We start from the raw sequence: 14,406 nt of genomic DNA, 5'->3' as shown, positions 1-14,406 counted from the left end.
AGTGAGGAGGTGTACATGGAACAATGCGGTGCCATGCAGCGATCACCAGGCTAACCCAGGTCCCAGAAGTGGTAAAGCTGCATTGACACAATGCTTCACTCAGACTAATTAACCTCGTGAGGAGCTAACTCTGATATCTCTGGGTGGTTCAGCATTGTGGTGTGTAGAAGGAAGTCAGGAGGCCCCTGGAAAAGCTTGTGGAAACTGCGACCCTCGTGGCTCTGAGTTAGGTTTGGCTTCAGTCATAGCCAAAGGACCATACACACTATGTTCCAGCTGACTAACACATGCTTGTTTTGAAATAACTGCTCTTTGTTACTACTGGAAGGGCTAAGAAGAATTTTAACTCAATTTGACTTGCTCATGAGGGCTAGGTGGGAAAGAGGTTTTACCCCAAAGGCATAGTCATGGAATTAACTGGTTTAAACCTGTAACAGAACAAATGTTCAGTGCACATAAAGCGGTTTGAAAATGGCTGAAACCGGTTTGAGATAAACTTGGTTGAATGTAGTGTCAGACTTGACTGATTTGAGCCAAACCAGTTTATGCGATGTCTGTCCCAGACCCTTTGCTGGTTTAAGCTAAACCAGACACTCCCAGCATCCCAGTGTGGGCTGGGAGCAGCTTTCTGCTCCACAGCAGGGCTGGCCCGGCCCCTCCCCTCTGCTCCCTAGCCAGAGCTCCGGTACAGACTTGCAGGCACAGCAGGGTCTGCTGGCTTCCCTTTACCTCCCTCCCCCTCCCCCCCACCCCACTGCTTAAACAGAGATCCTTTCCTCCTGTCTCTGACAGCACGGACTGTAGCCAGCATGAGGTATGCTAGCTAATGCTGTGTAAGGCAGATAGGACAGTGTCCACTTAGGGCTTTTGGAGGTAATCAACAGCTCAGATGGTAATGTCCCTCCATTCCTTCCTTTGGAAAAGCTGTATAAGAAGAGCTTGTAATGAGCAAAGTTTTGTTTTCTGATGGGGTGTTAAATGTGGATAACAGAGCTGATAAATGCTTTGTTGTCTAGGGGGGTGGGGCTCCCTAATCACAGCGTCCTGCTGGGGCCTGGCCACCCCCTGCTCAACTCAGCCCGGTGGAAGGGGAGGAAGGGCTGCTCTAGTGCTCCCTGCCTTGTAGCCAGAGCCACTGAAGGTATGTGCCTGCATTTCTGGGATGTCTGTCAGGTTACAATACTGATTTAGCCTAGCCAGATTAGACTGACCTGCAAAGATTGAATCAATTCAGGCTTTTTGAATGTCTGTCCCTAGCCTAAGTGATGCCTTGGGACTAGCTTCAAAGGGGCATTCAAAGAGACCCTAAAGGCTGTGGCACTGAAACCCCTTGTAAATCTGATACCCTCATATATTCTCCCCTGCCACAGGTTCTGTCTCTCCATTTCCCAGGTTTTCCCTATTTTCCTCTGCCTTACTGTCGGCTCCACATATGGCACACTTTTCCCATTCTTCACCATAGCATGGGCTTTCTGTAACTCATTCCCTCTGTCATGTGCCAGGGTGCCTCCACTTTTAAAAGTCATTGAGTTCTAGATAGATAGCAGAAGATGTACAGAAAATGTGTTTGAAAAGTATTCAGCTATATGGTCTGTAAGAACTAAATGAATTATTGGTTAGTTCCTATCAAGATTATTGGCCCTGATTATGAGACGTAACTAACCTGTGCTTGGTGCAGAATGGAAGTTGGGGAGAAAAATATGTCAACTTTGTATTTCTGATTCATGGGGTTGGTTCATCCTCTGATCTAAGCTGCGTTACATTGGTTGCTCATCAATTTTAGTTTTGTACCAGATTCTGCAACAGCTGGAGAATGAAATAAATCATGTTTACCATTAATACTATGTGTGACACAATGCAATACAAGTATTGCTTTTTTCCGTGTGGGTCAAGTAATTTGTGTGACTCCTAAAACATATTTCATGTGTAGTGCTTCAATGTTTAAGGGTAGTCTCTTCTTTCCAATTAGTATCAGTGTTAAGTTGATATCTTAAGGTGAACTGAAGTTTAAAACTAGTGGGTAATCCCCATTGATAAAGTTCAGCAGTAAAAAAAATCTGTATGTTATTAGACAGATTAAGATTTCTTTGGAAAGATTTAGGGATATAAAAAACGCCATTCAGGAAAAACAGCCAACACCAGCTGTTTCAGAAGAAGGTATGAGAAATCATATGTTGGGCAGTTATGGAATAACATGCTCTAAGGAAAGCTTTCTTCTATCTCTTGACAGTAAAAGGTTGATTTATGCTCTGAAGCTGAGGACCTGTATGCCTTTCAAAATTGTTTCTTTTCTTTTATAGTGTATGACTGGATCTTAAACAAATCTGCCTTAGAAATACCATAATTTTTTTAAATGAAAGTACTTTCTTCAGTCAATGTTATTACCTGAACCACAGCTTACTATTATGATTAGGATTTTTACAATATATTTTCCATGCTGTTGCTGAATTTCATCTAAATATTTTATCTATTTTATTTTTAAATGTTTTATTTTGGTCAAATGAAAGTAATTTAAATACTATCATATTTTCATATTCATTTTCACCAATGAGCAGGATTTCCTGACACGAATGCATTTTGTCTTATTGCCTAGCAAATAAAGTTCTAGATTTCTGTGATGTGGGGCAGAAAGAGAAGGACTTGTTCTTGATGAGCTCCTTGACCCATGATTTACCTGCTTTTTTGCTGCTAGCTACCAGACTCCAACAGTTGTTCTCAAAATTTTAGGTTGGCATCTTTTTTTTTTTTTTTTTTTTTTTTTTTTTTTTTTACAGTTTATAGATATTAAGTCAAGGCCTGTGATCAAAACAGGGATACAGAGGGCCAGCTTCTAGGCTTTGATACTGCCCGTTCTGAACTGCAGCAGCAGCACAAAGGGGATGAATAGTTAACCTAACATGGTAACTAGGGAATCCACTAATATAGAAAAATAAAGTCAATGGAGGTAATTTTTTTTATCCCTATGCACCCTTCCTTCTTCCTACACAACACAAGGGTATAACACAGAATTCACTATATTCTGATCCCTGAGTGGCGCAGCAGTCCATAGTGGAATGCAAGTGGAACGAACGTACAGCAGCCCTTACACTGCCTGTTTAGATGCAGCTTTGGGAACTGGAATGGCGGCTTTCTCTTCCTAATGTCAGGACCCAAACCAAGCAGAGCTCAATGATACAAACTGCCCCTTCATAGTTACACTTACACCCCTTTGTTGATGTCCAAATCACACTATTCCTTGGCAGGAAAAGCTCTTTGTAGCTGACAGGAGTTTTGCCTGAATAAACCACAATAGAATCAGGTCCATATAGTTTACCATATGGGTCAGTCAAATTAAGTAATTTTAATAAAACAGTAATGATAAGAGTAGACTTTAGCAGCTGACAAATCCTCTTTTTTGGTTTGTGGGCTAGTGAATATGGGTGGAATTTTCAGAAAGCTCAGTATTGTCAACAGCAGTTTTACAAATGACTTCAATGAGAGCCAAGATTAGAAAAGATCAAGTAGTTCCAAAAACTCACCCTAGATTGTTAACCTACATTCTTCACTGATTTGGATTTGTGACACGACTTTTATCTTTTGTAACTTCATTTCACAGGATCTATTCCACTGTGAGATCATAATTAGAGCCTTAGAGGACACAAATTATGGATTGCTGTCATTTCAGATGTTCTGAATGCCTTGTGACTCAGAAATCAAGAGGAGGTCAGGGTACATTTTGTAGATAGAAATTAAAGTGTCCCATAAAGAAGAAATAGCTCGATTATAGGGGGACACTGTGCCCAATGCCAAAGCTTTCAAAAGGACAGTTCAGATTCTCAGTCCTCTGATTTTTGATGTTTCTGAGAATTTCCAAAAACTCCTCATTTAACCTACCTCCTAGTAGGTTAGCAGGCAAACCATGGCAGCATGAAGCTTAACACAGGATAAATTATCTGCTGCTTCTTGGGTATATTAGCCTATGCCAAGTTGTGTGATACTGCATCTTGGGTATCTCTACACTACCTCGTAGTCTGAAGTGCAGACATACCTTATTACCTTAAGCTCATTATGCGATGACAGACCACTTGGGTTCCCCCCCCAAATAAAAGTATCCTTGTGGAAGGCTCTAAAACAAACCAGTTTTACACATGTAAAATAGAAATATTATTCCTCCTGTTTCACAACTCTATGCCTGTTCTTATACATAGAAAAATCATCTCATGCTAAAACCTGCTTGCATGATGGGAAAAAAAAAAGGCCACATCTTTCAGACTGCAGCAGAGCCGGACCAGGCATTACTGAATCCTTCACACCACTTGTGGAGCCCACAAAGAAAACTTTATGTCCTGCCACAGGTACAGATGAGCACTGGCTTTGGAGTCTGTGACGGTTTTCATTCAGAGATTTTTCTCTCAAGGAAAGAGTTTAAAAGAGTTTACTTCTAGATTCTCAAATGCCTAAATTGGCACAGCTCCATGGACTGCAATGACCTTATGCCAATTTACACCAGTTGAAGACCTGGTCCAAATCACTACACTGCCCTGCATTAGTGGTGCTACACATTTGTTAGAATGGGTTAAAAACTGATAGACTATTAGGTGGGAGGGTGTTCCCCTGACAGTGTTTTGTCTGTTCTTCAGGTTTAGATTCTGCCAATGTCTCTCCTGCTGAGTAATATGTTACTCCATGATTAGTTCGTCTCATGGCTTAAATAAGACAATTTGCAAGAATGAAAGAGTGGCAAATTTGGCAATTTTGTAAACTAGTAGCTAGTGATGTAATTACTGGGTAACACTGAAACAGAAAAACACAGACAAAAGGGTGATTTAGGGAAAAATAATTTTGCAAATAATTTAGTTACATGTTTGCTCTCCTTGTGTTGTGAGATATAAGTATCTGAAAGTAAGTTTTAGCTTAGTTTTAAGTTCTTGAAAAATAGAAATGCACTAATCTTCAAGAAAGAACTTCTGAGTCATTTATGCCCCTATGATACACCACCAAGTGACTACACGATGCACTGAAGGGTCTTTCCTGTGCTACACAGATATATAAAACAATCTGTCCTTGTCATTTCTATATATTAAAGCTGACTCAGTTGTCTCCTTATAATTGCAGTTATTCTGCTCCTGGATTCATTCAGAGATGCTCTTCCTCTAGGAGGATGTGGTGGAGTTAGAACTGGTAAACCCACATCACCATTGCTCTTGTGCTTATTGGATGCTGGTGTATTAGCAGCTCTTGAAATGCCACACAGCCCTGAGAGTTTGATTTCCTTCCCAGAGTTTGGACTTATAAGGTTTTTTTGCCCATAACTATTGACCAGTGCAGCACAGGAGGTTACACTGCCCTGAGTGAGAGAACACTGTGACAATGGGAAGTTTCCACTGAGTGTCTTCAGTTCCAGTATTTGTTCTCTGGCTTGAGTCAATGCTTCGGTTAGTCCATAGCGTTCCTCACACTCCCTGCGCACCGTTTCCTGGAGAAGAGAGTTCTGAAAGCAGAAAGAAACACATGCTTTGTGAAATACCAACAATAAAAAAAAAGACACATGCTACATGTGTTGAACTCCTCGAACTGAAGGTACTGAGGATCAGAGGATGTATGGTACCACACAGGATAAGGAAGGGGGTCTAAAATGATAATAAAAATGGCCAAAGCAAACCAGATACCCACATTTCTAGTTTTTCACCTGGGCTCTGTTCTTTTTTCACAGTTTTATCTGTCAAAACAACTGCCCTGTAAGTGGTGCACAGTGAAGTATAACCTGACCTGATGGCAAGTGAAGAGCTGGTTTGAGATGACTACATACATCTAAATACAGGTATTTGGCTCACAGTCTTCTAACAACTTGGTGTAGGTAGCCTGGATGGACAGCACAGTAGATATATTTTTTTTGCCAGAAGACTTCTACTTTTTCAGCACTTAGTGGTTAAAAATTTCATATGCCATCTTGCAATCTGCTTCCACAGTTAAAACTCATGCTAAATATTTCCCGTATTCCTGCTTAGTCACACTATTGGGGCATTTTTATTTTATTTTCAGTGTTTGCATAAGAGCTGTTCTAAAAGGTCACAAGTTCACTTCTGCCTCAAATTGTCAAATAGCAATTTACTAAAAGCTACAATGGAACATCTAATCTGCTGAATCCGTAATGCATCTCAAGAGTTATCAGGAAATACATTTTTCCTAGCTCAACTTTCATTAAAAAGAAAGTAGTGCATTTATTATCCTCTGTTATGATGCTTATATTATTTCCAAGGGTCTCTGAATCAAAGAATTTGTTACAAGGCCTGCCAACTTTCCCCATCACTGCTGCTATGCATTGTGTCATTCCAAAGCCAATGACCTATGATCTTAGATTTGGATCAAATGAGATGGCAAACCATGAGTCTCAAAAACTCATCACAACTGGTATCTTTGAAAGCTGCTCAAAGGGCAACATTAGCTGTAATCCCAGACATTCACTCTTGCCAACCCTCCATTCACAATTGTTGGCAGAAATGGGAAACAGAAAAGTGAGTTACCATGAAATTACTGTTGTAAATCTGCTCACACACCTTGAAAACAGGGAGAAGGGGATGCCTGTTTGTAGAAAAGAAGGAAAGACAGTGGGGAAGGAAGCTGAGATAAGATTAATATACAAGTAATGTCACATACAACAATCCCAAAAGTGAGGTGTTCATAAAATAGCATCAGATGGAATGGGAAGGTGGTGGAGGGGAGGTAGAGGGGAAGGAGGCCAGGAGCAGGGAAAAGAATAAAAGAAAAGATGGGGTCACAAAGAAGCAGCAAAAATAACCAGCTCATTTCCCTTGCTTGCTACATACCGCAATTTACTGAGGAAGAGCCAAGATGAAGGGAAAAAGAAAAGGGAAAAAATGAAGGGAGACAAGTACTTTAGTACTGGCAACTACTCAGATCAGAAGGCAGACAACCAAAAAAAAGAAAAGGAAGAAGGAAAATAGCCCCCAACCCCAGATTCTCAGATGGCTGCCAGTTGGTATTGTTAATAGCTATCAACATCTACGTCTTTCTCCCATTGTACTCAGCCTTGGGGAGGCCGCAGCTGGAGTACTGCGTCCAGTTTTGGGCTCCACAATTCAAAAGCGATGTGGAGAAGCTTGAGAGGGTGCAGAGAAGAGCCACGAGCATGATCAGAGGTCAGGAAAACAGACCTTATTATGAGAGGCTGCGAGCAACGGGGCTATTCAGCCTGGAAAAGCACAGGCTCAGGGGTGATCTGGTGGCCACCTATAAGTTTATCAGGGGTGCTCATCAGGTTCTGGGGGAACATCTGTTCACCAGAGCCCCCCAAAATCGATGACAAGATCGAACGGTCACAAACTCCACTGTGACCGATTCAGGCTGGACATAAGAAAGAACTTCTTCACTGTCCGATCCCCCAAGGTTTGGAATAGACTGCTGCCGGAGGTGGTTCAAGCACCCACTTTGAACACCTTCAAGACACATTTGGATGCTTATCTTGCTGGGATCCTATGATCCCTGCTGACTTCCTGCCCCTGGGGCAGGGGACAGGACTCGATGATCCTCCGGGGTCCCTTCCAGCCCAAATGTCTATGAAATCTATGAAATGTTAGGCTACAACTAGCCAGTGATTGGTGAAATCCTGGGCATCTGGAATCCTGGGTGTCTGGGATCCTATGTAGCAAGCAATCAGATATAAGCAGGGATCTGGGTTTTCTGTTTTCCCCAGAAAAATGGAGTAACCCACGGATTTTACCTTTTACTGGAGGCAAGCACAGATTTCTTATTTTACCAGAGAAACCCATGGATTGTGCAGTTTTGCAATGAGCCCCCTGCAGGCTGGCAGAGTTACAGCCTGCAGGGAGCTGGTGGGGAGCAGGAGGATGGTGGTCAGGCAAGGGGCACCATGGCCACCAGGCAGCCTGGAGCAGCTCCTGAAGATAAACTGGGGGTGCAGATTGAGGCCCCCATAGGGAGGGAGGAAGGGATGCAGGGAGTTGAGGAGGTCTGGGGCTGCTGCCCAGCTGGGCAGTGCCTGGGCTTGGGGCCTGGCGCCGCAACATGCAGCTGCAGGGCCCTGGTGGGGAGTGGGACAGTGCCACAGGTGGCTTGTCTGGGAGGCGGGGCTGGCTCCCTACCACTGTACACATTCCCAGGGAGGCAGGGGGACCCATGCCCCCCACAGTTGTGTGCAGGGCGGGGGCTGCATGCTGCCCACTTCAGGTTTGGGCTGCCACCCTGATGTCCTCCCCCAGAGTCTCCACAGCCCAGCGTTTGTGACCCGGTGCTACAGGGAACAGCAGATTTGCACAGAAAGCTGCCTGCCACTGCAAGCCCCATGCTGCCGGGGTCCCCCATGCACAACCCCATGCTGCCACCCCCACTGAAGTCACGTGCACAGGGGACACCTTGCTAGGGCAGCGCAGAGCTCGCAGGGGCAGGCAGCTTCCTGTGCAGCTCCACTGTTACTGGCAGCGCTGGGTCCCATACTCTGAGCTGTGGAGGCACCAGGGAAGGGCAGCAGGGCAGGAGCTGCAGCAGAGGGTCCCTGCATATATGTGGGGGTCCCTGTGCCCCCCAGGAGTGCATGCCATGGTGGAAAGCAGCCGCCCCCTCCCGTCTGAGCCTGCAGCGGGCAGCAGGCAGCAGCGGGGCGGGGGGGAGAGGGAGCTGGGCTCTGCTCTGCTGCAGCAGCTGCCACCTCCTGCCAGGGAGGACCCAGGTCCCTGGCCCCTAGCCCTGGCAGCTGGGAGCCCCCTCCAGCGGGGCTGGGGGAGCAGGAGCCTTGAGTGGGGGTGAGAGGCACCAGCAGGGCTGGGGCAATGGGGGAGTGAGGGGCACCAGCAGGGCCAGAGGGTTGTGGGAAGGGATTGAAGAGCACCAGCAGGGCTGGAGGGGGGAGGTGCACCTGCAGAGTCAGGGGGCTGTGGGGGGGAAATGAGGGGCACCAGCAGGGCTGAGGGGCTGTGGCAGGGAGGGAGGGCTACTAGCAGGGCCGGGGCCTTTCATTTTAATCACAGATTTTGTGGATTTTATCAGAAAATTTGTGATTTTTTTATCAGGGAAAACCAGGATCCTTGGTCATAAGTGATATTAACTGAACTCAGCCATGTCAGATGGCTTTGCCTTTCAAGTTAAAACTGTGGTAAGTGACCCATATTGTGAGCTTGGGCATTCTTGGGACTGGAGTGGCTGGTACTAGAACTAGGAGGGAACTTCATTAGCTAAAACATGAAATCAGAGCAATCTAGCTAATTTTCAAAAAATAAAATAGAGATTTTAAAGGCTGAGAAAGCAAACACAGCATGAAGAACATGAGGCAGCCTCTGATGGCAAAAAATAATAAATAAAAACCGGTTTAAACTGGACAGAAGAAAAGACCACCGGGTTCAAACTACAAGATTTCTACCGGCAATATTCTAACTCCAGTCTTACAGAACCATTTTCGTAGAGGCAAGAATGACAACTCTTGTTGTAGAATTTTATGAAAAGTGTATGAGTAATCCAGACAGTGAAAAATTCATGCAAGCCAAGGCATTGGCTGTTTTGCTTATTTCTATTGGTCAAGTTGGTCACATCATTGTGAATAAGTCATTTAGCACATTAGTGCTCATCTTTAAGCTAAATGATTGAGAACTGCTCCTGAAGTTTTGCAAATGCATTCTTTAATCATTATTTTTTGTTAAATAGTTTAGGCAAACATTTTCTATCTTGGGATTGTTTGGAAACTATTTACTATGATGATAGACCAAATTTATAATATTGTTCCTGATCCCTAATAAGATAACTGAAATTCTTCACAAATGATGGAATTTCCCAAAATAATGTTACATGGAAGCCGAGTACAGTATTAGTAATAGTGTACTTCTACCTTCCTGTCTAAGACAAACAGGGCAGATGAGATGGAGAGACTAAAGGAAGAGCAAAAAACAACAGAATTAACTTGATTCAAAGGCTAGGGACAGACATTCAAAAAGCTCAAGGCAGAATTGATCTAAGTTTTGTGTAAGCAGTGTAGTTTAGATCAGTGACGAACACATATTTGCCCTTCGGTGGCGGGGGGTGTGGGTTGGCGGTGGGAAGGGGTGCAAATCTTAGAATGGATTCCACCATTCTTAAACCAGTTTAAGTACTGAACTTCTGTTTTGTTATGGGTATAGACCAGTTTCCGATCACTTATACCAGTTAAAGTGTAATGATTGTACCTGGTCAATAAGGTCAAAGCACTCACAGCACTCTAGATGGCTAAAAAGTATATATGTGTACTTTCTTAAAGTTACTTGTCCAGCTAAGTAACTGCTGGAGTTGCCACAGAAACGTTATATATGATCATGGATGGGAAGTGGTCCATAAGACAATTTCTCCAATAAACCATGAAAAAATCTGAGTGCCCCTGAAACAGGAGAATGACAAAGAAATAGCAAGTAGACAGCACTCTAATTCATGCAAAATATACCTTGGTTTGCACACTAGCCATTCCCTAACTGTAGGAATGAGCCGAGTTGTAGGCAGGTTCATATTCATGTAGCATCTTGAGAATGAGACTTGTAGTTTCTTTTTCAGGCTGCGTGCAAGACTGAGATGGTGAACTGCTACAACAAAGCAGCTAAGGTCTAATAAATAGCATAGAATCTCAGTGACCTTTCTTTGAATGGCTTTAAGAGGGCTACTGAAATCAGTGAGGCCTGAGAACTATAGATCAGAACAATCAAGTTGGAAGATGAGCGGTCAGGAAGGCCAACCGTACCTTGTCACGCATCCACAGATGCATCTCAAGCAGGTCCAAGGAGGTGATCCTCCCCCTCTATGTGGCACTGGTCAGGCCGCAGCTGGAGTACTGCATCCAGTTCTGGGCGCCACACTTCAAGAGGGATGTGGACAACATGGAGAGGGTCCAGAGGAGGGCCACCCGCATGATCAGGGGGCAGCAGGGCAGGCCCTATGAGGAGAGGCTACGGGACCTGAACCTGTTCAGCCTCCACAAGAGAAGGCTGAGGAGGGATCTAGTGGCCTGTTACAAACTAGTCAGGCACTGGGGGAGTCCCTGTTCCCCCAAGCGCTACCAGGAGTGACTAGAAATAATGGTCACAAGCTGGCAGAGGATAGATTCAGATTAGACATTAGGAGGTGCTACTTCACTATCAGGGAGGCTAGGATCTGGAACCAACTTCCAAGAGAAGTGGTGCTAGCTCCTACTCTGGGGGTCTTTAACAGGAGGCTAAATGAACACCTTGCCGGTGTTGTTTAACCCCAGTACTCTTTTCTGCCCATGGCAGGGGGTCGGCCTTGGTGATCTGCTCAGGTCCCTTCCGACCCGACCAGCTATGAAACTATGACATGCCCAAACCACTGGGTTCCTTAGAAACCATTTTTTCCACCTGATGAAAATTCAGGAACATTTGAATCAAGGTAAGCAGCACTTCTGCTTAAAAGCTTTGCTGTTAAAAATATTTCCCATGAAGATCTGAGGCTATTACTTCTGAGGGACATGCAGGTTGTTTTCAAATCCAGAAAAATCACTGGGGAAACAAAGGCTTTTTCACTAAACAGCTTTATCTAAATGGTAAGAACCTGACACCTGCTTTAAAGCATATGTAGAAGCAGAATTTGATGAGGTGAGACAGCAAAGAAATTTACTGGAAGAAGTTATACAAAGTCATGAACAATAGAAGAACAGCATAATTAGAGGCTTTATTCAACCTATCTAACCTGTGTGCCATCTGAGTGCAAAGTGCCTGTTGCTCAAGTCACATGATAATATGTATAAAAAATAATAAACCCCTTACAAAGTGGTTCTTTAACTATTTCTTTCCACAGAAAATGTATAGGAAAAAGTTAGGGCTAACTTTTCTTCCCCATTCCCAGTGAAAGATTCAAACCTGTTTTAATTCTGCAAACCACCAAAATTCCCATTCTCTTGCTTACTGGTGTATAAAGCTAACCTCACGCTTTTCTGCATGGCTATTCTGGAAGCACGGACCACATTTTAGAGCAGAAAAAGGGGAATTGCCCGAACTGTGGGAATCACTGGCTTATTATTAGTAGTAGTAGTTGTAGTAGTATTAATAATACTCATTATCATCATCTTGTAATTATTATGTTCCTTAGTCTAATACATTTCTTGTTCGGTATATAAAAAAAACAAGTCTTTCAGACTTGTTTTTCCCCATTGTATGCCAAGTACTTAACAACTGCTGATGATAGGAATATTCAGAAGTTTAACTCCTCTTCACATTTGAGACTACTTTATGCACGCCTAGATTGGTGATATGAAATTTATTCTTATAAATTATCCTTAAATTTAATTACATTAGTTATAAATTACTGTTCTTATAAATTATCTTAACTCTTAATAAATTATTATTCTTGTAATTTTTTCCTGTATATTTACAACTGCTGTATGGAACATTACTATCATGTGCTTTTTCATTTGCACCCTAATACATCTCTGGTGTGTTGTGAGGCATGAGGCTGAAACAATATATTAGTTGAATTGCTTGTCTTACTGTGTCTTTTATACATTTAAAAAAAATAATCTTCATAAAATGTGCCATTATTTGGCCTTACTGTTTATTCAGTTATTAAAAAAATGTAAAATCAGCATGCTACAGATATGCAATTCTTTTTAGACATTAAATGTACAATTTTAGATTTATAAAAGCTGTGTGTTCATAATAATAATAGACTAGGACATGTGTCTCTTACTAAATATAGCAGGGTCAGTTTCCTACCTCTTCTTCAGCCTGACTCAAATTCTGAAGCAGCTGGGTTTGTTCCTGGGTTATTTTTTCCAGTTCATCTGACTTCTTTTTCATTTCTTTCCTCATACGCTCCAAAAGCGAATCATTGCTGTTCTGTTCCTTCTTAAGCTGAAATTCAAGCTCAGTATTCAGTCTTTTAAGGCTTTGAATTTCTTTTTCCATATCTGTGTTCTTTTCTGTCAGTTTGTTTTGTGCTGCTCGTAGTTTCTTTTCAAGAATTTCCACTTCCACATTTAGGCTATCTGTGGCCCTGGATATTAATTCAGGGACCTGCAAGATATCTTGCATTACTTTTCATCCAATGATTTCTGAAGTTATGAAGACTTACATATCTGACAAAAGGAGGCTTGAAGGACAATAAGAAAGTGGAAATGTGCGGGTCCTAAGAGGTATTAAAATCAATACTACTCTGGATTTATACAATATTTACATAGTACCCATAGAGGAATTCACGGTTCTATCAAAACTTGAGCACAGAGACAATAAATGGTTTGCCTAAAGTAGGGGTATAGAACTCACCTTCTGCATTGGGCCACGTTCAGTACCATGGGGCTCCTTGCAGGCTAAATCCAACATGGGATCTAAGGAAGCAGTGGTGACATTGCAACTCTGGCTTTGACTTAGGACATGTAGCAGCACCTCCAGTTCCTGCCTTGGGCCCTGTGCCAGAATTGAGCTGCCACTGCTGTGTGCCCTGTTCTAGAGCCTGAGTTGCCACTACCACATGCCCAGTGCCAGAGCTGGAGCTGCAGCAGTGTGGAGAGGCAAAACAGATGGAGAGTAACCAGGGCTGTGTCAGTCTTCCCCCGCTCTCCTGCCACACTGATCTCCCTGTCTACCTACATAATGAAACACAATCTAAGGAATTAATTTTCACCTTGATATATTTTCTTTCAAAGGGTGCCTACAGACATTAGGGCTGTACTCTAACTCATGGCGCTTTACATAGAGTGCCATGAGCTAGAGCTCGCCCCCGCCCCCCCAGTGGACATTTGCCTGTTGGGTCAGGGTGGGGAGGGGTTGCAGAAAGCCTGTACCGGCCGTGGCCAGCAGGCGGGGGCACTTCAGCAGCCTCCAAGGAGGCTTCTGAACCACCCCTCTCCCTAGCCCCACCATTCAGAGTAGCCAGGAACCTCCTCCCCCTTCCTCCCCCCTGACAGCTGAGGGAGGCAGGGCTGAGCTGATAGCACTAACCCACCCCCACCCTCCACAAGAAAATTAACCCTGGAGGGAATACAAGTTCCCAAATCAATACCTGGTTTGACCAGGGTTATTTTTTTTTGCCTGATTGGCTATTTTAAAAGTGCTCCACAGCTGTTCTTGTATGTTAAGTTATGGCTGGGGAGTGCTTTCAGGGGCCTGATTGTACAAAAAATGTCACTTGTGAATGCACCCAAAGTTACAAACCTGCTCTGATATCATCAACTTTCTTTCAATTTTCTCATACCTTTTTCTGTAACTCTTCCTTATCTTTTTGATACTTGATGATTAATTCTTGGTGTTTTTGTCTTTCAGTGTCTAGTTCTATCCTAGCTTCTTCCTTGAGTATGAGAATCTCTTCTTTGTGTAGATGTGATATCTTTTATTAGACCTACTAAAAAAGTCTTTGCAAGCTTTTGGGCACAAACACCATTTCTCAGGCATAGGGAGACTCCGTTGATGTTGTGTTCTCCTGGGTAGA

General features: G+C 43.4%; 1 protein-coding gene across 3 annotated transcripts in view; it reads right to left on the bottom strand.

Moving 5' to 3' along the window:
• Positions 1 to 2,970: 2,970 nt before the first annotated feature.
• Positions 2,971 to 14,406, bottom strand: part of LEKR1 (leucine, glutamate and lysine rich 1) — a 180,579-nt gene continuing 169,143 nt past the window's right edge. For 2 of the 3 annotated variants that reach the window (XM_019503189.1, XM_019503192.1), the window contains 3 exons: positions 14,173 to 14,293; positions 12,696 to 12,995; positions 2,971 to 5,470 (listed from right to left, as the gene is read on the bottom strand). In XM_019503189.1, coding sequence (XP_019358734.1) covers positions 5,060 to 5,470; positions 12,696 to 12,995; positions 14,173 to 14,293 — 832 coding nt within the window. In that variant the 3' untranslated portion in view covers positions 2,971 to 5,059. The remainder of the gene's footprint in view (positions 5,471 to 12,695; positions 12,996 to 14,172; positions 14,294 to 14,406) is intronic. The other variant, XM_019503190.1, reaches the window with a different exon arrangement.

This window comes from Gavialis gangeticus, unplaced genomic scaffold (assembly GCF_001723915.1).
Source record: "Gavialis gangeticus isolate Ggan-Ray unplaced genomic scaffold, GavGan_comp1, whole genome shotgun sequence".
Lineage (NCBI taxonomy): Eukaryota > Metazoa > Chordata > Crocodylia > Gavialidae > Gavialis > Gavialis gangeticus.
Note: the sequence above shows the minus strand (reverse complement) of the source record. Positions and strands in the feature narration are given on the sequence as shown.